Source organism: Zootoca vivipara, chromosome W, assembly GCF_963506605.1.
Source record: "Zootoca vivipara chromosome W, rZooViv1.1, whole genome shotgun sequence".
NCBI lineage: Eukaryota > Metazoa > Chordata > Lepidosauria > Squamata > Lacertidae > Zootoca > Zootoca vivipara.
In genome coordinates, this window is record NC_083293.1 from 522,378 (window position 1) to 544,239 (window position 21,862).

Genomic DNA, 21,862 nt, shown 5'->3' on the forward strand with positions numbered 1-21,862 from the left:
GGAAGAAAGATGGCTCTCCGCCCAAACGCCTATCTAACCACAAAATTATTTAATACAAATCTAAAAAAATTTTCCTAAATCATTCTTAATCTTCCCTCCAGAAAACTCAATTTTCATATATATTTATTTCCCTAATCAAAATCATTACAATATACTTTAAAACGCCCTCCTTCCCCTCCCCTGATGCCCTTCCCCCGATTGGACCAACATATCCTTTAACAGGCCAAGATTTCGGAAACCGTTATTTAACCACTAGATATCTTTTAGCTAAGAAATTTTTTACCCCACACCACATCTTTCCCATTTCCAAATCCAGGCCTCTGTCCCCCCCCCTCCCTCTGCGTTTCCCACTCCTCCAACACACATCTCCAAATTTCAATCCCTCCAGGCTCCTCCTTTTCTTGAATCTTCTTTTCACATTGTTGCTCCTTGGTTTCATCTTATTTTTTTCCAGTTCCTTGTTGTGCATCATCCAGGACATATTTTTTATAATCCCACTCAGTTTTGTCAGTGACCTCTATTTCTTGTTCCATAGTTTTGATCTCACTCTCAAAATTGTCCTCTAAGTCCTGATCTTGAACCACAGTCTCTACCCATGACGAACTGGAATGTTGCAAAGTCTTGTTCATATCCTTCAGTATTTCCAGATAACTCAGCACCACCTCCTGGAAGGCTGGGGCATACATTGTTTTCATTCCTCTCTTTAACCACAAACAGACAAGAGATTAGCAGACAGAAAACACTGGAAATTTCCTTTCAGCTGCACGATCACCTCGCGATGCCAGGGACCTCGGAGCTCGAGGTCCCTGCGTCTTCTCTCCGGCGCTGCAGACCGGAAGTCTCCTAAACTGAATAAGTCTAAAACCAAAGTGCTATAAAAAATTTAGACAATAAGGAAAGGGAAACATTACAAGAACTTACTGGTTTGTCATTTGTCAATAAAGTGAAATACCTTGGTGTAAATATGACAGCAAAAAAATTGAATTTGTTTAAGGATAATTATGTTAAATTGTGGAATGAAGTTAAGAGTGATTTAGAAACCTGGACAAACTTAAAATTGTCTTTGTTGGGCCGTATTGCAACTGTTAAGATGAATGTATTGCCAAAAATGTTGTTTTTGTTTCAGTCCATACCTATAATTGAAAAGATTGAATGTTTTAAGGAATGGCAAAAGGCGATTTCGAAATTTATATGGCAAGGGAAAAAGCCAAGAATTAAATACAAGTTACTTACTGATGATAAACAAAGAGGAGGCTTCTCCCTGCCTGATTTAAAGATTTATTATGAAGCAGCTGCCTTTTGCTGGATGAAAGATTGGTTTACGTTGGAAAACTCTGATGTTTTAGATTTAGAAGGTTATGACAATATGTATGGATGGCATGCATACTTATGGTATGATAAAGTAAAGGCCCACAAAGGCTTTAAAAGACATATAGTTAGAAAATCATTGTACAGTGTTTGGACCAGGTATAAAGATCTTTTAGAAAGAAAAACACCTAAATGGATTTCACCCTTGGAGGCCAAGGCACGTAAAAGGCTAAATACGGACACCAGTTGGCCAAAATATAGAGATTTGTTGATTGAGGAAGGAGACCAATATAAGCTAAAAACATATGAGGAGCTGAAACAAAAATTAGATGATTGGCTCCAATATCATCAGATTAATGAAGTGACTTCTGGGAAAGGATTTATAATGAAATGACGAAGGTACTGAAAAACACATTTGTTAAAAAACCAGAAGCATTTCTAGTGGGCATAGTAGGCAAAGAGATCCCAAAGAGAAATGTCAATTTTTTTTATGTATGCCACAGCAGCGGCAAGAATCTTATTAGCAAAGAACTGGAAATCACATGTAATACCAACAATTGATGACTGGCAGATGAAGATGATGGAGTTTATGGAACTGGCAGAGATGACCGGAAGAGTCCGCAACTGGGGGGAAGAAGCGACAGAAGAAGATTGGAAAGAATTTAAGTTGTATTTAAAAAAATATGCAAAAGTTATATACAGTGGAACCTCAGTTTATGAACACCTCGGTTTATGAATTTTCGGTTTACGAACGCCGCGGACCCATCTGAAACAGATTAATTCACTTTCCATTACTTTCAATGGGAAAGTTCGCTTCAGTTTATGAACGCTTCAGTTTATGAACAGACTTCCGGAACCAATTGTGTTCATAAACCGAGGTACCACTGTATTAAGATTAGAAGCAGGTTGGAATTAAACTGTGGAGACGACAAGCATGTTAAGGATAAGATGTAAAATAAGATAAAAATTGAGGTGATTAAATTGATATAGAATTTGCTAAAATGACATAGGCCAATGAACCACAGTGGGTGGGAGCCTGAGGGGGTCCCTTTATAAAATGTGAGAGGATTTTAGATATAAGTAATTTTTTGTTATGTGTTTATGTGTTTATTTTCTTTTATTGTCTTGATTGTAATGCTTTTCTTTATTGTTTGTGTTTTTCTATGTAAAATATAATATATAAAGAACGCTTTGCTCCAATTTGTACTGAGTTTATCAAATTTGAATCTGTAGTCTTGCTCAGAATTTGACCTCAGAAGATAAAAAAATTCAGCAAGGTATAGCTTGGTATCTTCTGAACTGGCTCCATGTTTTTTCAACCAAAACATGATCTCTCTGCGGGTGTGATTCCAGCATACTGCTCTGTGGCTCTTGAGCAAAACATGATCCAAAGCCTTTTCAATTCCTTTTTCTCTGTCAGACACTATGACAACTTTATCTGAATTGAGCAATGGACATGTTTTGAAAGGTTTCCAAAAATCTCCTGTGATTGTCCTCTCGCCTGCTGTCATGTATCATGAATATTACAGGAATCAGTGGTGATTCAGCGAAAAGCCTCTCCCCCATGCTTTTCAACATCTACATGTGCAGGCTGTGGCCCTATGCATGATATGTGACTTATCAGTGAGTTTGGGGTGGCCCCATGCAAAAAGCGTGAGGATCAATGAGGATCCATGCTTCAAAACCACGTTTTTGGGCCCAGGTGTCACCAGGAAGCTGTGGATCCTTGATTTTTGTGGTGCAGGCTGTGCCTCTGCACATGATATGTGACTTATCAGTGAGTTTGGGATGGCCCAATGCAAAAAGCGTGAAGATCCATGAGGATCCATGCTTCAAAACCACATTTTTTCACCCTGCTGTCTCCAGGAAGCCGTGGATCCCTGATTTTTGTGGTGCAGGCTGTGCCCCTGGGCATGATATGTAATTTGACAGTGAGTTCGGGGTGGCCCAATGCAAAAAGCATGAGGATCCATGCTTCAAACCCACGTTTTTTCACCCTGCTGTCTCCAGGGAGCCGTGGATCTGTGATTTTTTTTGGTTCAGGCAGTGCCCCTGGGCATGATATGTGATTTGACAGTGAGTTTGGGGTGGCCCAATGCAAAAAGCATGAGGATCCATGAGGATCCATGCTTCAAACCCACGTTTTTTCACCCTGCTGTCTCCAGGGAGCCGTGGATCTGTGATTTTTTTGGTTCAGGCAGTGCCCCTGGGCATGATATGTGATTTGACAGTGAGTTTGGGGTGGCCCAATGCAAAAAGCATGAGGATCCATGAGGATCCATGCTTCAAACCCACGTTTTTTCACCCTGCTGTCTCCAGGGAGCCGTGGATCTGTGATTTTTTTGGTTCAGGCAGTGCCCCTGGGCATGATATGTGATTTGACAGTGAGTTTGGGGTGGCCCAATGCAAAAAGCGTGAAGATCCATGAGGAACCATGCTTCAAAACCACGGTTTTTCACCCTGCTGTTGCCAGGAAGCCGTGGATCTGTGTTTTTTGTGGTGCAGGCTATACCCCTGGGCATGATATGTGATTTGACATTGAGTTAGGTGTGGCCCAATGCAAAGCGCGTGAAAATCCATGTGGATCCATGCTTTGTAACCACGTTTTTGCGCCATTGCGGCCCCACCAAACAGTGGGTGTGTGATTTTTTTGGTGGTGCCTACAGACTAAGATGTGTTCTAGAGTATCATGGTGGTTTTATTTTGTTTCAATACAAAAATCATATGAATTCATAAGGATCCATGCCTCGGATCCATGTTTTTGTGGTGCTGCAGGACAGCAGAGTGTTGGATCCACGTTTTTTTATAGTTCTGTCTGTAGGCGTGGCTTCCAGATGTGATTTGACACTGAATTTATTGGAGTTGTTTTTTAAAAAGTGGAGGATCCGTGTAGATCCGCGTTTTACCCTCTTCCGTGAGGATCCATGTGGATCTGTGCTTTGTAACCATGTTTTTGCACCATTGCGGCCCCACCAAACAGTGGATGCGTGATTTTTTTGGTGGTGCCTACAGACTACGTTTTTTATAGTCCAGTCTGTAGGGTCCACGTTTTTTATAGTCCAGTCTGTAGGCGTGGCTTCCAGATGTGATTTGACACTGGATTTGTTGGAGTTGTTTTTTAAAAAGTGGAGGATCCATGAGGATCCGTGTAGATCCGCGTTTTACCCTCTTCCCTCCTAACACATTCTTGGATAGTTAACGGTTTGCAGTGGAGTCTCTCCTGTGAGCAAACAATTTGAGCTTTTTGTGAATCTTTTGTGAGAGAGAGGTTATAAGCAGAACCCCAGTGTCTCATTCAAGGGGGCTCTTTCAGACCCCACCTCCTACCGATGGAGAACCTACAAAGGACTCTATAAGCACTCTTGTATACCCCTTATGGGAATAAGGGCAGATTTTGTTTACAACATTGGTAAAGCCCAAATTACATTATTGGGAAAACTTCTTGAAAAGCGAGGAGCTGCAAGCACCAGCCTGTCCTTTAGAGCTTTTGGTAATGCGTCCGCGCAGGCACCTGGTGTGTGTGTCCCATCCTACTTTCGCTTCTCTGCACTCCAACTCCGCATATTCCCATTGAAAGCCGTATATATGTAAATATTAGTTCATAGACCCACAGCCATGGCAACCAATTAGCACGCGCGGCAAGAATTCTCTAGCTCCCCGATGGGAGGAGGAAGTTAAATGCTTACGCCCTTTTAGACACCTGCGCAGTAACTCCATCTTCTTCTTTCCTCGATGGGCAGCTTCTGCCGCCAACTCTCCCGTTTTCTCTAGGGACGCTTCTACGCTTGCGCGGCTTTTTGCGCACGCGCACACAGGAAGTAGGCGAGGGGGGGGGAAGGTTTACACCTCTGGTGGCCGCGGGAAAGGAGAAGGGGGGGAGTAGAAAAAAGGTTTTTTGCGCCTGCGCAGAGCTTGCTCTTCCCTCACCAAAAGCAGGAGGCAGCTCTCGCTGTGTAGAGTTAGCGTGAGGGGCCCTCAGGTTCTGCTGTTGCCACCCCGTTTTCTCACACGCGGAGGAAGAGCCAGGAGGAGGAAGAGGAGCAGCGGGTTGAGCTAAGCCCGGTGTGAGGTGAGGCTCCTCCGCTTCCTCAGCCTCACGTCCGTGCCTGCCTGCCTGCCTCTCGCTTTCCTCGCTTCCGTTTCCCAACATGTCGGCGCCGGCGGCCAAAGTCAGCCAGAAGGAGCTCAACTCCAACCACGACGGGACCGACGAGATCTCAGGTACAAGGGCCGAAAACGGGTGTTTGTGTGGAGCGTGGAAATGGTGGGCGGCGCCCTGCGGGCGGGAGTGAAGCGCAAGAGACATTCAGGGGTTTTTTGCACCTCCGCAGCCGCCATCTTTTCCAGAAACAGCAGTGGCAGCCACCACAGGAGGCGGGAAGGTTAATAACTCTTTGGAGCTGCGGGGGGGGGGGGCGCTCGTTCGTGTGGGCCGGATGTGTAGGACGCGGCGGCTACAACCAAGCAAGGAAAAAGGAGACCCGTGTTAAAATTCTTTTGTCTCCCACGCGGCGGACACTCGCTCCCTTGTTCTCCCTTCGTTCCTTTACTTTTCTCGCTTCTCTTGCGGCGGCGGCAGTTGCAGTAAGAGGCCTCATTTTTCGTTCCCTTTACCTCAGTCGTTTTCTCTCCACATCCTCGCGGACTCCTCGGAAACTCTGCTCCCCAGCCCCCTTTTTGCTTACCCGCCATGATTGGCTTTTCTGCGCCGCATAGCTTCGGGTTACCGCAGATTTTGCATTTTGGAGGATAGTAGCGCGTTTTTTTTGGGGGGGGGAGCTCCTGTGCTTCATGCATTCATGTTTTTGTATATACAGTATGCTGGAAACCGCCCAGAGTGGCTGGGGCAGCCAGATGGGCAGGGTACAAATTACTATTATGTGGGTCGCTAATTCCGCCACTACCACGTGCGGCTGTGGCGTGGCTTCCTCGGCTAAATCTTTGTAACTTTCTGCAGCGCAATCTGTTATTGTGGCTTAATCCTCTCTAACAAAATAATGTAAATACACTTAGAGTTCCAGTTGCTGCAGCTTAAAAAAAATTGAATTAGTGTTTAGTTTTTAAAGTGACTATTTCCCCTGTATTGCAGAGAACCGCTCCCCACCCACCGCCCTTAAGTAGCGCTGCTTATAGCCCCGCCCCCCACGTTGCATGGCAGAGACAAGCCTACAAGAGAGTGCCCAGCGTCCTGCTCTGCGCACGTGTCTCCTCCATCTTCATTTTTTACCCGCCTTTAAAAAAACAAAAAACGAGGGATTGTGCTTCGGTTGCCTACAATTGCACGTGAGTGAGGCACGTTGTACAGTACAGAGGAGTAGATTGTGCAAAATTAAAACTTGGTCCCAAGTAAATTGTATGTTCTCAAAGCTACGAACATGACTAAACAACAAATTGTATGGAATTGCAGCCTTAGTTAGGCCATAGGTGAAGTGGGCATGGGGGAATCGCCCTAGAAAACCTTTCTGTCTAGGTTTGTGGGATCCTGCCTTCTGGGTTTTTTAATAGCTGCTTCCCACTGCCTTTCTGTTATCCTAAAGCATGCTCACCTACTCAACTCTGGATGTTATTGCATAAAAAATAGTAATCCAGGAGATTGTTTTTCCAAGTATGTTCTTTATACTGTATAGTTTTTCAGTTAAGTAAAACTGGTCAGTTTTATAGTTCAACAAGCTTGTGGATCTATTTAAAGTGCCCTGGATGATCTTAAACAGGGGTCAGCAAACTTTTTCAGCAGGGGGCTGGTCCACTGTCCCTCAGACCTTGTGGGGGACCGGACTATATTTTGAAAAAAAATATGAATTCCTATGCCCCACAAAAAACCCAGAGATGCATTTTAAATAAAAGAACACATTCTACACATGTAAAAACATGCTGATTCCCAGACCGTCCATGGGCCGGATTTAGCAATTGGGCCGCATCCGGCCCCCGGGCCTTAAGTTTGGGGACCCCTGATCTTAAAGCTTACTATACTGTCTTTTAGATGAGTGTGACTGGCAAGTTGAGAAATTTTAGAACAAGCAAAATAAGTTTTACTGGAGCAAGAAAGCTAAAATAGTGGTAATACGGTATCTTGATCTGGAGCCATTTGACAACAGGTTCGGGTGGCACACTTATTTGTGTTACGATAGTCAAAGTTCATAGAGGTTTTTTGAACCACATAATATTTTATGGGGTGTGGGATAAATAAAGAAACCTGCTGGAGCAAAAAAAAAACACTCTGGTAGGTATTGCCACTAGAGGCGTTTTCCGTCAAGAAAAAGAATATGAGGAAAAATTGGGCAACATGTTAAAGAACTACTTGAAGAAGAAGGCTAGGTAAAATTTAAGAAGTCTGAGGAAATTAGAAATAGCCTAACAGATTGGTTACAGTTCCACCAACTGAATGATATATTTAAATTCGACAAAACAAAAAGATTTGCTACTGAAATATCGAAACCTGAGAAAGATCTAATACAAAGACTGAATCACTCCCCAAAATGTATGGACCAGGGGTCAGCAACCTTTTTCAGCCGTGGGCCAGTCCACCATTCCTCAGACCATGTGGTGGGCCGGACTATATTTTGAAAAGAAAAAAAAAGAATGAATTCCTATGCCCCACAAATAACCCAGAGATGCATTTTAAATAAAAGTGCACATTCTACTCATGTAAAAAACGTGCTGACTCCTAGACCTTCCACGGGCCGGATTGAGAAGGCAATTGGGCCGCATCTGGCCCACAGGCCTTAGGTTGCCTACCCCTGGTATAGACTGTTAATGGCTTGGGAAGTGCTAGAGGAGGAGGTTAAATCTGTGATGATTCAGTGGTCTAAAGACTTTGGTTATAATATTCAGATGGCATCTTGGGAAAAGCTTTGGAGAAAGGACATAAAGTTTACGGCTTGCTATACATTAAAAGAAAACTACATGAAGATGTTTTACTGATGGTACATTACACCAAGTAAGCTGGTGAAAATATATAAAACCAGCTCAAATATTTGCTGGAGATGTAAAGAATCAGAGGGAAAAATGTACCACATGTGGTGGAAATGTAAAAAGATTTTTTAAAAAACTGTTGGGAAACTATAATGAGCTTTAAAAAATGTTAAAATTAACTTTCATCAAAAAGCCGGAAGCCTTTTTGTTAGGTATTATTGCTGCAGATATGCCGAAAGAATTAAGATATTTATTTGTGCAACTACTGCAGCGAGAATGGTAATAGCTATATGGTGGGAGGGAGATAAAACACAAACTAAATTGGAATGGCAGGTGAAGTTATTTCAGGCATCCCCAAAATTCGGCCCTCCAGATGTTTTGGACTACAATTCCCACCTTCCCCGACCACTGGTCCTGTTAGCTAGGGATCATGGGAGTTGTAGGCCAAAACATCTGGAGGGCCGCAGTTTGGGAATGCCTGAGTTATTTGAATATGTAGAGTTTAACAAAGAATGGGATTTATGTAAATAATATTTAAAAGAGCATGGTTCTCAGATAAAATCTTTGAAATGTTTTGAATAACTTCTGCAATGAAATATTCTACCAAGAATATGGACAATTAACGGTAAGTTTAAAAATATGCAGTCAACAAGGTAATGATGGACCCATATTGAGGATGATGGAAGTCACAATATATGAAGAAGAATATTTTCTATGTAAAAATTTCTTTGTATGTGAGGAGATTTGTTTTCTTGTTGTTTTGTGGTGGAGGGATTTAATACCAAAATCAATAAAGATTAAAATTCAAAAATTGCAATATCATCAATACTGTTGAAAAATATATTGTGAATAGATAAGAACAGCTCTTTTTACCTGTAGATTCAGGCCCAGATGTTGGATTAAAGTTTTTCAGCACAGTATTATGTTAGCTTAGACTCAAGAAAAAGTTTGTCTGAACTTTCTTTTTAAAAAACAAACAAACACCACACCTTAACTTCCTGTTTAAGTGTGCAAAGAATTGCAGCTTAAGGAAGAAAATACTATGTTTCTTTGTTAAAATATATGCTCAGGAAAGGGGAGTTTAAACAACTGAATACACAGTCAAAAAGCACTGCAGATTGAGAAACATTCAGGTCATCCATCCACAATATGGATACTTGCATTGAATTGTGTTACTAATTGGAATTTGACTTGAGGCACTTTTTTTCCAGACAAAGAGCAACAGGAAGCAATTGAACATATTGATGAAGTACAGAATGAAATAGACAGGTAACCCAGATGGTGTTGTAGCTGTTTATTTAGAATATACTTATAAACAACTCTGTACATATATTATATAATAATGTAGATATTCCATAAAACAGCATTGCTTGTAAAATCTGAAGTCTGTTTCATGGTTAGACACAGTTTCATCTCTTAATAAAAAGTTGAAAAGGAAACTGTTCGGAGCCATAAGAAGCTCTTGCATTTTGGACAGAGATGTTCATAAATTATGTGAGCCAAGGCTCCTTAATCAGAAATGCCAGCTACGGGTGTGCAAGGAGGGGGGAAACCATGCCTCCCCCCACTCCCAGCAGCAACAGATGCAGCCTAGCTATTGAAACTACATAACTTTCAGCCTGTCAGTTTGATTGCATGCTTTTTTTGCTTCTCTTCTGTAGATTTTACATAAGCTATAAAAGTATTTCAAAAGTGCAGGGGATTGAAAAATAAATCAATGGGAAACTAAATTGTTTCATTTTTTTATTCTTTGTATGCACATAGTGTCAGCAATCAAACAGGCAAATTGAGCCATTGTAATGCTGAATTTTCTATGAGCTAGTGCAGGCATCTCCAAACTCTGCCCTCCATATGTTTTGGGACTACAATTCCCATCATCCCTGACCACTGGTCCTGTTAGCTAGGAATGATGGGAGTTGTAGTCCCAAAACATCTGGAGGGCCGAGTTTGGGGATGCCTGAGCTAGTGAGTAAAGAATTTAGAGCTGCAGTTAAAACAGGTTTATACGTGGGAAATGCTGTGCAGTATGGTAGCGTGGTGTACTTTACTCTCAGTCAATGCCAGTCTTTGACCTGAGAATGTGTACTACTGTACAGTTAGGACTGACTTTATCACCATTCAGATATTTGGTTCTGATCTGCAATGATAGATTTGTGTTGTGTGTTTAGTGTTGTGGCTTGTTTGAACCAAAAATGCCACACTTCATTGAACACATCAACTGAAGACCCAGTTCTGTTGGTTTCAAATTAAATCTTCTAATTTAAAAAATCTTCTGTTGAATTACATGCTGCTTTGATACTTCCCTTAAACTTCAGATCTCCCACTGTGTTTGTATATTGTCTTTGCTATATAGACTGAATGAACAAGCCAGTGAGGAAATTTTGAAAGTAGAACAGAAGTACAACAAACTCCGCCAGCCATTCTTTCAGAAGAGGTCAGAATTGATCGCCAAAATCCCAAACTTTTGGGTAACAACATTTGTCAACCACCCACAAGGTATGCTAAAGTCCTATATTTTCTTAAAGCTTAATTTTATAAGCTTATTTGTAATAATTTTGTAGTGACTTCCAATATTCAATATCCTATCCCAACAAGACAGCCTATCAAAAAATAGCTTAGATGTACTCTTTCCCAAATGCGAAGCCTGTGATTCAAATTCCTAAATGCTAGTTTTCATTTCAATTATTTGGTTGTATTGAGCAGTGTTGTTAAGTTGGCAGCAAGACTTCTGTCAGTGGAACCTCTGAAGTTGGGAGGAGGAGTTGCTTCTGGAGGCAACCCAATTCACTTAAACCTCAGGCCTCAATAGTCTGTAAAAGTAGTTCAGAAATAATTCATTAGAAATTAGGTTGTATTAGTTGATTGGTGCATATGGCCTGTAACAACTTATTATGGACGTAGTTTGAAAACCCTGAAGCAATATATATTTTGGAGAAGAGCACACCTGTAAGTTTAAGAAATAAAATTAAGTAGGGTGCTAAAGAATATGGAAAACAAACTTTGGATGGAATTTTTTGTAATTTTGATAGTATCTGCACTTTTGGGAGAAGAAGATGAGGAAGCTCTCCATTATTTGACCAGAGTTGAGGTGACGGAGTTCGAAGACATCAAATCAGGTTACAGAATAGATTTTGTAAGTAAAGGTGTGCTGCACCTTCCTTACCACCTTTGTGAATGGCTGAGAGAACAGCCTGATAACTCCCTGAGGCCTTGCTTTGAAATCCATATGCCTTTTATTGGTATCTACATTTTATGTTCTCTTGACTGCAGTATTTTGATGAGAATCCGTATTTTGAAAACAAGATGCTCTCTAAAGAGTTTCATCTGAACGAGAGTGGGGATCCATCATCAAAATCAAGTGAAATCAAATGGAAATCTGGGAAGGTATGTAGCTGTATGTGTTCCTTTGAATCAGTGTCTAGTCTTTCCCCTGTGTGATTCTTTATTCTAGCCACTAGTACAGTACAGTACAGTACAGTAGTAGTGGCCATTTTCGGTGCACCCAATATGTGCACAACTGCACACATGCCAAACACAGAATTGACCCAAAAAAATCACACAAGGAGGGGTGTAGCACGGGGCAGCCTTACATGGACCCTGCCAACGGGGGGGGGGGTCTGGAACATAACAGCCACACAAGTCGGTTGCTGCCTGTACCATCTTCTCCAGTTAGAATTGTTTCCTCCAGACATGGGTGCAAGAAAGCATGATTATACCTCTGTTGTGGAGTTAAGGTTGTTCTGTGTTTCAATCAAACCTTTGCAAACTATTATGGGAGTAGTGGGGTAGGAGAGCTGAAAACAATGCCAATATACCGTATTTCACATCTGGCAACCCATGCGCCCCTCTGGTTTCAGATGTAGTACGTGAGTAGACAAGTCTAATAATCCCTAGGAGGCTTAGTTCGGTCAGAATTGAGTATACACTTCCAGAGTTAATGCTAAATACATTACAGTGGTGCCTCACTAGACAAATTTAATTCGTTCCACGGGTCTTTTCTTATAACGAAAAATTCGTCTAGCGAATCCCATAGGAATGCACTGAATTTTTTTTGCCCATAGGAACGCATTAATTGAATTTCAATGCATTCCTATGGGAAACCGTGATTCGCTAGACGAATTTTTTGTAAAACGAATTCGTCTAGCGAGGCAGCCTCCGCTAGAAAAAAACCTTTCGTTAAGCGGAAATTTTGTTAAGCAGGGCATTTGTTAAGCGAGGCACCACTGTACTTTGGTAAATGACCCACCATAGCTGCAAAAGGACACTGAAAACATTGTGTCTCAGTCTTTTTAGACTCTCCTATCCATATCCTTTCTGAAATCAAAGGGGCACATTGTTTGCCAGATGTGAATTTTTTTAGCTCTCCTACCCCACTAAGTGAAATTCATAAGCTACTCCTGAGATTGGTGTGAGAACCTTAGGAAGCAAATAATACACGTGAAGACCAATCGGGGGGTTGTGGCCAGTGTTAGTCTTACTTGGAGTAGACCCATTGAAATTAATGAGCATTCAGTGGGTCTCCTCTGAGTAGAACTTAGTTGAGTGCAACCCTTTTTATAGTGTGAAGGGAAATCGCTAATCTACAAAGAGCATGGTATTAGTCCACTGCTGAGAGATGGAAAAGGGACATGCATATACAGATCTTAAAAGCTAATTGCTTCAATTTACTATTCCATTTATATACATTTTTTATTATGATCTTCCAGGTTGCTCAGAGTAGCATACAGTGGTGCCTCGCTTTACGAATGCCTTGCACAATGAAAAACTCGCTATACGAAAGAGTTTTGCGTTGCGCGAGGCATTCGTAAGACGACAAAATTTTCTATGGCCGCCGCTTCGTCTTGCGAAGCGCGGCCATAGAAAGCGGCAAAGGAAGATCAGCTGTCAGCGCAGGAAGCTGACAGCTAACCTTCCTTTGCCAGGGGGATCGGAGCCAAAACGCGGCGGTGCGGCGGCTACCCCTGCCTGTCTTCCCCTTGGCTCGCAACCCCATGGAGCGCAACCTCCGAAGTTGCGCTCCATGTCGGGGGAGGCAGCAGCGGGAGAAGCTCTTCCCCCGCCGCCGCCTCTCGTCGCGAAAAGCCGGCATGGAGGGCAACTTCGGAGACCTCCGAAGCTGTGCTCCATGTCGGGGGAGTCAGGCAAGGTGGTGGCTGGGAGAAGAGAGCTGCTCCCCCCGCCGCCTCACACACAGCCGGCATCGGACGGGGCTTCGGAGACCTTATCCGAAGCCCCGTCGCATGCCGCCGCCAGTCCCCCAGAGCCTATAGGAACACATTGATTAAGTTTCAGTGCATTCCTATGGGGAACTGGGACTCGCTAGACGAAAAATTCGTTACATGAATTGACCCGTGGAACTAATTAATTTCATCTAGTGAGGCACCACTGTATATGGTTCCTCCCTTCTGTCCTCACCACAGCTTTGTGAGGCAGGTTAGACACTGAGAACTGACTGGCCTAATGTCATCCATTCAGTTTCATGGCTGATTGAGGATTTGAGTGTTGTGTTGTAACCAATGTGCTACACTGATTCTGAGTAACTCTTATAAAGAGTTACAGGTAGGTAGCCGTGTTGGTCTGAGTCAAAGCAAAATACCGTATATACTGGCGTATAAGATGACTTTCTAGCCCCTGAAAATTGCCTCAAAAGTCGGGGGGTCGTCCTATATGCCAGATACTAACATGGCAAAGTTTTCCAGCTCACCTCTGAATGAGTCCTGAAGCTCAGGAGAGGGCTGCTCTCCGCAGGGGCAAGCGAGAGAGGGGCAGCAGCGGCTGCGGAGTCCTGGCAAAGTTTTGAATGAGTCCCAAAGCTCTCCGCAGGGGCAAGCGAGAGCGATCAGCGCCTCTTCATCGGCGGGTGTGTGGGTGTGTATGTGGCAGCAGCGGCTGCAGAGTCCTAGAGAGGACAGCCTGCTCAGCCCAGCCACTGGACGCTGCACGTGTTGGAACAAAAGGGAAGGCTTTCCTGAAAGAAGGAAGGTGGCTGTGCAGGGTCCTAGAGAGGATCGCTGCTCAGCCCAGCCTCCGAAGCTGCATGTGCCTGAACAAAAGGAGAAGGAGGTGGCTGTTGTCTCTCTCCTCGGGAAGTGCTGCCTTTTGGTTAAGTGGAAGGAACAACGCAGCCCTCTGGAATCCCACCAGGGAAAAGGAACCGTGGGGTCACTGGGGTGAGTGGAAATGCACTGTCGGCTCCTGCTTTAGAGAGGGAGAGGGGGCTGAATTGGGGTTAAAAGGAACTGAGCAGGAGTCCTAGAGAGGATCGCCTGCTCAGCCCAGCCGTGTGCCTGAACAAAAGGGGGGGGTGGAAATGCACTGTCGGCTCTTGCTTTAGAGAGGGAGAGGGGGCTGAATTGGGGTTAAAAGGAACTGAGCAGGAGTTCTAGAGAGAATCGCCTGCTCAGCCCAGCCGTGTGCCTGAACAAAAGGGGGGGGGGTGGAAATGCACTGTCGGCTCCTGCTTTAGAGAGGGAGAGGGGGCTGAATTGGGGTTAAAAGGAACTGAGCAGGAGTCCTAGAGAGGATCGCCTGATCAGCCCAGCCGTGTGCCTGAACAAAAGGGGGGTGGAAATGCACTGTCGGCTCCTGCTTTAGAGAGGGAGAGGGGGCTGAGTTGGGCAGCTCTCCCAGGAAAGGATGTGGGGAAAAGGGCATCAGAGTTCCAATGAAACCCAGTTCTCCCCACAGGAGCATAGGGAGTTGCCTTATAGACCAAGCAAGGCCATTGCTCCATCTCACTTAGTGCTGTCTGCACTGACTGGCAGCAGCGCTCCAGGGATTCACATTCACAGTCCCATGTACGGTAGATGCGTCTGAGATTGTTATGGGGAACTGGGCTTAACCTCAGATATTGAATCTTGTGCCCAATTTTAGGCTAAAGGGACCTCTCAGATCTCACTCCTGAGGACTGCAGTCAAAACCCCATCATGGCTCCATCAGCAAGAAGAAAGAAATATGAAGCCAGTTTCAAACTTAAAGTTGTAAAATTTGCCATGGAACATAATAACTGCGCTGCTGCAAGACAATATGGAATAACAGAAAAGATGGTTCGGGACTGGAAAGCAAATGAAAAAGCATTAAAGAGTATGCCAAGGGGTAAGTGTGCATTAAGAAGAGGCACCCCACATTGGCCAGAACTCGAAAAACATGTAGCAGACATGGTGAATGAGCATCGCCAAAACGGTTATGTAGTGACACGAAATCAAATACGTTTGTTTGCACTTCAGTGGGCCAAATCTAACCCAGATCACAGCAACAGATTTAAGGCCACTGCATCCTGGTGTTCTAGATTCATGGGAAGGCATGATATGGTACTGAGGCAAAAGACAAAAATTGCCCAAAAATTACCTGTAGATCTTGATAGCAAAGTAAATAGTTTCCATCGATACATAATAAAACAGCGCACTAAACATGGCTATGCGTTAAGTAGTATTGGAAATATGGATGAAACTCCAATGAATTTTGATATGGTTGCAAATAAAACTGTCCATCAAAAAGGTGAAAAAACAATTTTAATTAAAACAACAGGACATGAAAAGTCCAGTTTTACAGTGGTACTAAGATGCACATCTGATGGCGCCAAACTGAGACCAATGATTATTTTCAAAAGAAAAACAATGCCAAAACTCAAGTTCCCTGCTGGTTGTTTTGTGCATGTGAATGAAAAAGGCTGGATGGATGAAGAAGGGGTAAAGCTATGGCTTGATAATGTATGGAGCAGGCGACCAGGTGGACTTATTCAAAAACGTAGTCTACTGGTGTGGGATATGTTCAGGGCTCATTTAACTCCCAGCACCAAGCAAAGGCTTGCAAGACTAAAAACAGATGCGGCAGTTATTCCTGCAGGATTGACATCATTGGTACAGCCACTGGATGTGTGTCTAAACAAGCCATTTAAAGATCGCATTCGAGAACAGTGGAATGAATGGATGGTTAGCGGCGAAAAGTCATTCACAAAAGGAGGAAATATGCGTGCTCCACAGTTGGATGTTTTGTGCAAGGTTGTCATAAAAGCCTGGAATGATATTGATGCAGATACAGTAATCAAGTCTTTCAAGAAGTGTGGCATATCAAATTCATTAGATGGTATGGAGGACGACTACTTGTGGCAAGGTGAAGAGGAAGCTGAAGCTGAGACCACACCATCTGATACGGAATTCAATCCATATGATGACTGCCTTACAAATGTACCACAAGATCTCATTGATATACTTATGACATCAGATGATGAACAGGAGGATTTTGAAGGCTTTTAAAGGGAAACTGTCCTTGAATTAAAATTACCATATTGAAATCAAATCTGATGTTTCTTTAATTTTTATTTGGTGTGCGGTGCGGTGGAAGAGGGGTAGTCTTATACGGCGCATATATACCAAACTCTATATTTTAACTGGAAAAGTTGGGGGTCGTCTTATACGCCCAGTCGTCTTATACGCCGGAATATACGGTAAAAAAAATTCCTTCAGTAGCACCTTAAAGACCAACTAAGTTTATATTTTGGTATGAGCTTTCGTGTGCATGCACACTTCTTCAGATACACTTCTGAAGAAGTGTGCATGCACACGAAAGCTCATACCAAAATATAAACTTAGTTGGTCTTATAAAGAGACCTGAGGAGGGTTAGAAGTCAAATTTTAGTAGCTCAGTTGTTTCATCTTTACTACAGTACTTTTCTGGCCTAGAATTGTCAGAAGATTCATATTAAGAAAGGCAAATCCGGTAGGTTTATTCCTCTCTCCCCCCCCCCAAATATTTTAATAGAGAGAACCAATAATGCTGTGATTGGGTTGTTCACAAGGGGATGTGACCCTGGTGTAAAAGTATGGCTGATGGTCATGGGATATTCTTAATTAGAATGATATTCTTAATGAGAAGCTATGTTTCCTTCAACACTCTGGAATTCTCTATTGTGTTAATGTGTTGCATCACACCTACACAATTTAAAGTGCCCTTAACCACTTCCCCAAAGAATCTAGGGAGCTATACAGGTGAAACTCGGAAAATTAGAATATCGTCGAAAACAAATAGTTACAATAATACAAAAATAAACATCGCTATTACATTTCATTAATTACATTCCATTTATAATTGACCCGCCTAACGACAAATAATAACAATGATAACAAATCAAGGCTTGACATACCTTGCTTTGCATGTCATGCATCTCTCTCATTTATTGGTTTCACCTTTTAAGTTGCGTTACTGAAATAAATGCACTTTTCGACGATGTTCTAATTTTCCAAGTGTCACCTGTAGTTTGTTAAGGGTGCTAAGAGTTGGGACATCCTTAACAAACTAAGGTGGTACCTCTACTTACGAATAACTCTACTTACAAATGTTTCTACTTACGAATGGAGCTCCGTCCGCCATCTTGGATGCTGTTTAGATAGGATTTTTTCTACTTGCGAATTTTTAGATAGGGTTGCTTCTACTTACAATTTTTTTCTCCCAATGCATTCTTATGGGATTCGACTTGCACATTTTTTTGACTTACAAATGTGTGTTCGGAACGCATTAAATTCGTAAGTAGAGGTACCACTGTACAATTCTTAGCATTCTTCGTATGGAAGCCTTGACTGTTAAAGTGGTATGAGTGCTTTAAGTGTGTGCTGTGGAAGAAGTAACCTTTGTAGAACTACTTCAAAATGGCCATATTGTTTGTAATGTCTGAGGTGCTTAGTCTTTGTTTTTCCAAACTGCCATTTTTTTCTGAAATTGATGGGGATATCAAAATCAGTTTGATGCTCCTGTCACACAATCCTATTCAGTAAGTGGCTTGGTAGTCTATGAATAAAGATGACAAACTAGCAGTCACGTAAGTTAAAGTGAATGTTTTTTTTTATTGAAAAACTCATTTTCAAAATAAAGTTATGATTTCTCTGTGGGTTTTGTTAAAGGATCTGACAAAGCGTTCAAGTCAGACACAGAACAAGGCCAGCAGAAAGAGGCAGCATGAAGAACCCGAGAGTTTCTTCACTTGGTTCACTGACCATTCTGATGCTGGTGCTGATGAACTAGGGGAGGTCATTAAAGATGACATCTGGCCGAACCCATTACAGTACTACTTGGTAAGGGTCTTCTAATGAGTTTACATCATGCTTGTAGCAGGGTGTTTATGGCTGGTTTAAGATAAATAAGCTAACAATAGCATTGTTGTTCTTTGAATTAAGGTTCCTGATATGGATGATGAAGAAGGTGAAGGAGAGGAAGATGACGACGATGAGGAAGAAGGAGGATTGGAGGACGTTGATGAGGAAGGTGATGAAGATGAGGGAGAAGATGATGAAGAGGATGACGAGGGAGAAGGAGAGGTTGGAATGATATTTTGTAAATAGAATAATAGAATTGTAGAATTAGAAGGGACCCTGAGGATCATCTAGTCCAACCCCCTGCATTTCAGGAATGTGCAGCTGTCCCATAAAGGGATAAAACCTGCATCCTTTGTGATAGCAGTACCACACTCTAACCAACTTACCTTGTAAGTTGCAACTTTGCCAGATTAGAGTTGAGATTCAATCGACCCCAAAGTAGGGGATGCCCATGATTTCCTAAGATTGTGTGACTTTGCACTCTTATTCTGAATACATGTATCGAGTTCAGTAAGGGTGTGTTCATGGTAACTTTATGAATATGTCAAAGCACTTGAAGGATTTTTCCTAGTTCACTTGCTATTTGTGGCACAAGAATTGACTGGAAACACTTTTCCTACCTGTTGTGTGGAGACAATAGTTCCTTGCTATGGGCTACCTAACGGCTAGCAACTTCAGGTGTGGTTAAGGGCAAAGTGGCAGTGGTGTGCGCGTGTTCTGCCTGGTGTCAGACAACTTTGGTATCATCTGCATGCATCTAATCTTAGTGTGCCATAGTTTTGAGCGACTTGGGTTAAGTAGCTGTGTAATTCAGAGGATCTCTTGGTGTGGAAGAGCAGTGTTTTAAAAGTATAGGAGGTTTGCTCAGAAGTGTGTCCAGCTGTGTTTCTTTGTTTATATTTGTTTATATTTAATTATTAATTAGATTTATATTCCACCCTTCATCATAAGATTGCAGGGTAAAAACAAGCGCTGCTTTTTTCTAAAAAAAATGTTTAGGGGTACTTCCTACTCATATTGAAATACTGCCACTCAATGCAGCCAAACCTAGATTCACAAAATGTTTAGGAGTATGCGTATTGCGTACCCCCAGGAAAAAAAGCACTGAAAACAAGCAAATGAGTAAAACAAAATAAGTAAAGCAGAACAGCAAAAAAAAATTTGGACAGTCCCTTTAACAAGCATTGTCAATGAATAGCAACCTTGCCTTGTGATGTCTAGGTAGAGCAGAAAGGAGGATTGTAGAGCCTCTCCTGGAAAAGCAACAACATAGTTGCTTGGGAGAGACAACATAGTTGCATAGGGAGAGAATGGGTGGTATGGCATTTGTATTAATGTGATGATTGCTTAGCAATGTGTAAATTTTGTATTTTAACAGGAAGATGAAGGAGAAGATGACTGAACACTGACAGATTCCAACCACCACCACCCCTTTCCAGTCCTAGGAGCAAGTTGCTATTTCTCCCTGCCCCCTCCTTTCCATTGCCTTGTTCTCCTGGGGTCTCTTCCCCCCCCCCATCCTCTTCACTATGGTTCACAAATAATTTTGGAGAAAATATCAAGCGACATACTGTGGAAATGAAACCTCTACCTTTTTTTTAATTCCTCTGTATTGAAGCAAAAACAAAAGAACTCTTAATGGAATCAACACACCGTGCTTTGTGGGGGGAAAAAGGAGCCTTCTGCTCCCTTCATTCTGCTGGAAACAGAAGAGTGCTAGGCCCCTGTGTTAGTAGTGCATAGAATCTAGCTTTTTCCTCCTTTCTCTGTGTATTGGGCTCAGAGATTACACTGTCTCTCTATGTGAATATGGACAGTTAGCATTTACCAACATGTATCTGTTTACTTCTCTTGTTTTTCTAAAAATGAAAAAGCTAAAAAAAAGAGTTATACAGGTAGACAAGGCAAGCAGGGTTGGGTTTCAGATGTTAGGGTGGGTTAAATAGGCATTTTGACAAAACAAGGCTCAGTCGGCATGCTTGTTTGCGAGTTAAAAAGATCTGTTTAAAAAAAATCTCCTAATTACAGTTGAGCCCTGCCAACCTGTAGGATCTTACATTGAATTTACATTCTCTGTTGTACTTTTGTTCTTCGTTTTTTGTTGTTGTTTCACTGGGAAAAGGAAGGCTTAAATGTTAAAAAGTGTACAAGTTGCTTTCTTACAATAAAACATAACGAGTACACAAGGAGGCTTACTGTATATTCTTCACTGGGGGGGGATGCTTCTGACCCCACCCCCTTTGGTTTCTCAACATGGAAGTTCAAAACCTTTTGGCCTAATAAATATGTTCAAAGGAAGAAAACTACAAAAAGCCAGCTGTGCATTAACAATGAAAACAAGCCCCTCAAGCAGACTTACACTTTCATGGGTTAAGGTTGCAGCAGAGATGTAGCAAGGTCAGGTGGTGCCCAGTGCGGATTTTTTTTTTTGTCACACCCCGCCGCCCAATTGAAAATATTAAAAGAAGGAAAAATAAGATACAGTTGCAAGTGTTATTTTCTGGTTTATTTACTTAACGTTGTGAGCATAAGCACTTAAAACCATTTGTTTCCTAACTTTGTTCTCTGCAAATTTTGAAATCGCATCATCAAAATCAATTCCATTCACTATTATGGTGCTGGAGGAGACTCTTGAGAGTCCTATGGACTGCAAGAAGATCAAACCTATCCATTCTGAAGGAAATCAGCCCTGAGTGCTCACTGGAAGGACAGATCCTGAAGCTGAGGCTCCAATACTTTGGCCACCTCATGAGAAGAGAAGAATCCTTGGAAAAGACCTTGATGTTGGGAAAGATGGAGGGCACTAGGAGAAGGGGACGACAGAGGATGAGATGGTTGGACAGTGTTCTTGAAGCAACGAACATGAGTTTGACCAAACTGCGGGAGGCAGTGGAAGACAGGAGTTCCTGGTGTGCTCTGGTCCATGGGGTCACGAAGAGTCAGACATGACTAAACAACAACTACTTTGTTTTCAATTGACAAGATGGCTAAGCTAGAGAGCCGAGCTTGACTCATAGTGGACCTAAGATAACTCTTGATTGAGCATTTTATCCTTACTTGTGGGTAACTTAGACTGGGAGTGAGTGGCCTGCCCAAGGTCACCCAGTAAATTTCTTGGCTGAATGGGGATTTGAATTCTGATCTCTCAGGTCCTAGCCCATCACTCTCTAAGCCAGGCATCCCCAAACTTTGGCCTTCCAAATGTTTTGGACTACTGTTTAGCCGTAGGCTCCTAGAGTGAGCTCCAGCCAAGCCACAGTGGTAATGGCTGTAAAATGGAACCAAGTGCCCTTGCATGTAGTGTGCAGTAGAAAACTCAAGGCAAGGATGATGCAGCCTATTGTGGCTGTTATCTGAAGAGCACACCAGCCCGGAACATGTATTTCCAAAACCCATCCCAACCTTGCATTTCTCAGTGTGCACTTTGCAAAACCCTGAAACCTAGCTTTCACTCATCCTAATTGCACTCTGTGTGTTGCCATTGGCTGTGTCTTTAAGAAGCCAGCAGAACCCAAGCCAAGAAAGGAGGGATAAGGAAGTTTGGGGAGAAACAC

General features: G+C 42.6%; 1 protein-coding gene across 1 annotated transcript; it reads left to right on the plus strand.

Annotated features, from left to right (window-relative positions):
• The first annotated feature begins 5,166 nt into the window (after window positions 1-5,166).
• On the plus strand, window positions 5,167-21,701 carry LOC118079110 (protein SET-like). Its single transcript, XM_035103144.2, has 8 exons — window positions 5,167-5,529; window positions 9,432-9,489; window positions 10,574-10,716; window positions 11,250-11,353; window positions 11,491-11,604; window positions 18,117-18,287; window positions 18,390-18,530; window positions 19,687-21,701. Exons 1-8 carry the CDS (start codon window positions 5,457-5,459, stop codon window positions 19,708-19,710), a joined length of 828 nt encoding a protein of 275 aa, XP_034959035.1. The 5' UTR covers window positions 5,167-5,456; the 3' UTR covers window positions 19,711-21,701.
• The last annotated feature ends 161 nt before the right edge of the window (window positions 21,702-21,862 follow it).

Coding starts and splice junctions, on each gene's coding strand:
- LOC118079110 (XM_035103144.2), top strand. CDS start 5,457: ATGTCGGCGCCGGCGGCCAAAGTCAGCCAGAAGGAGCTCAACTCCAAC. Junction 5,530..9,431: donor CGGGACCGACGAGATCTCAG/GTACAAGGGCCG, acceptor CTTTTTTTCCAG/ACAAAGAGCAACAGGAAGCA. Junction 18,531..19,686: donor ATGACGAGGGAGAAGGAGAG/GTTGGAATGATA, acceptor GTATTTTAACAG/GAAGATGAAGGAGAAGATGA.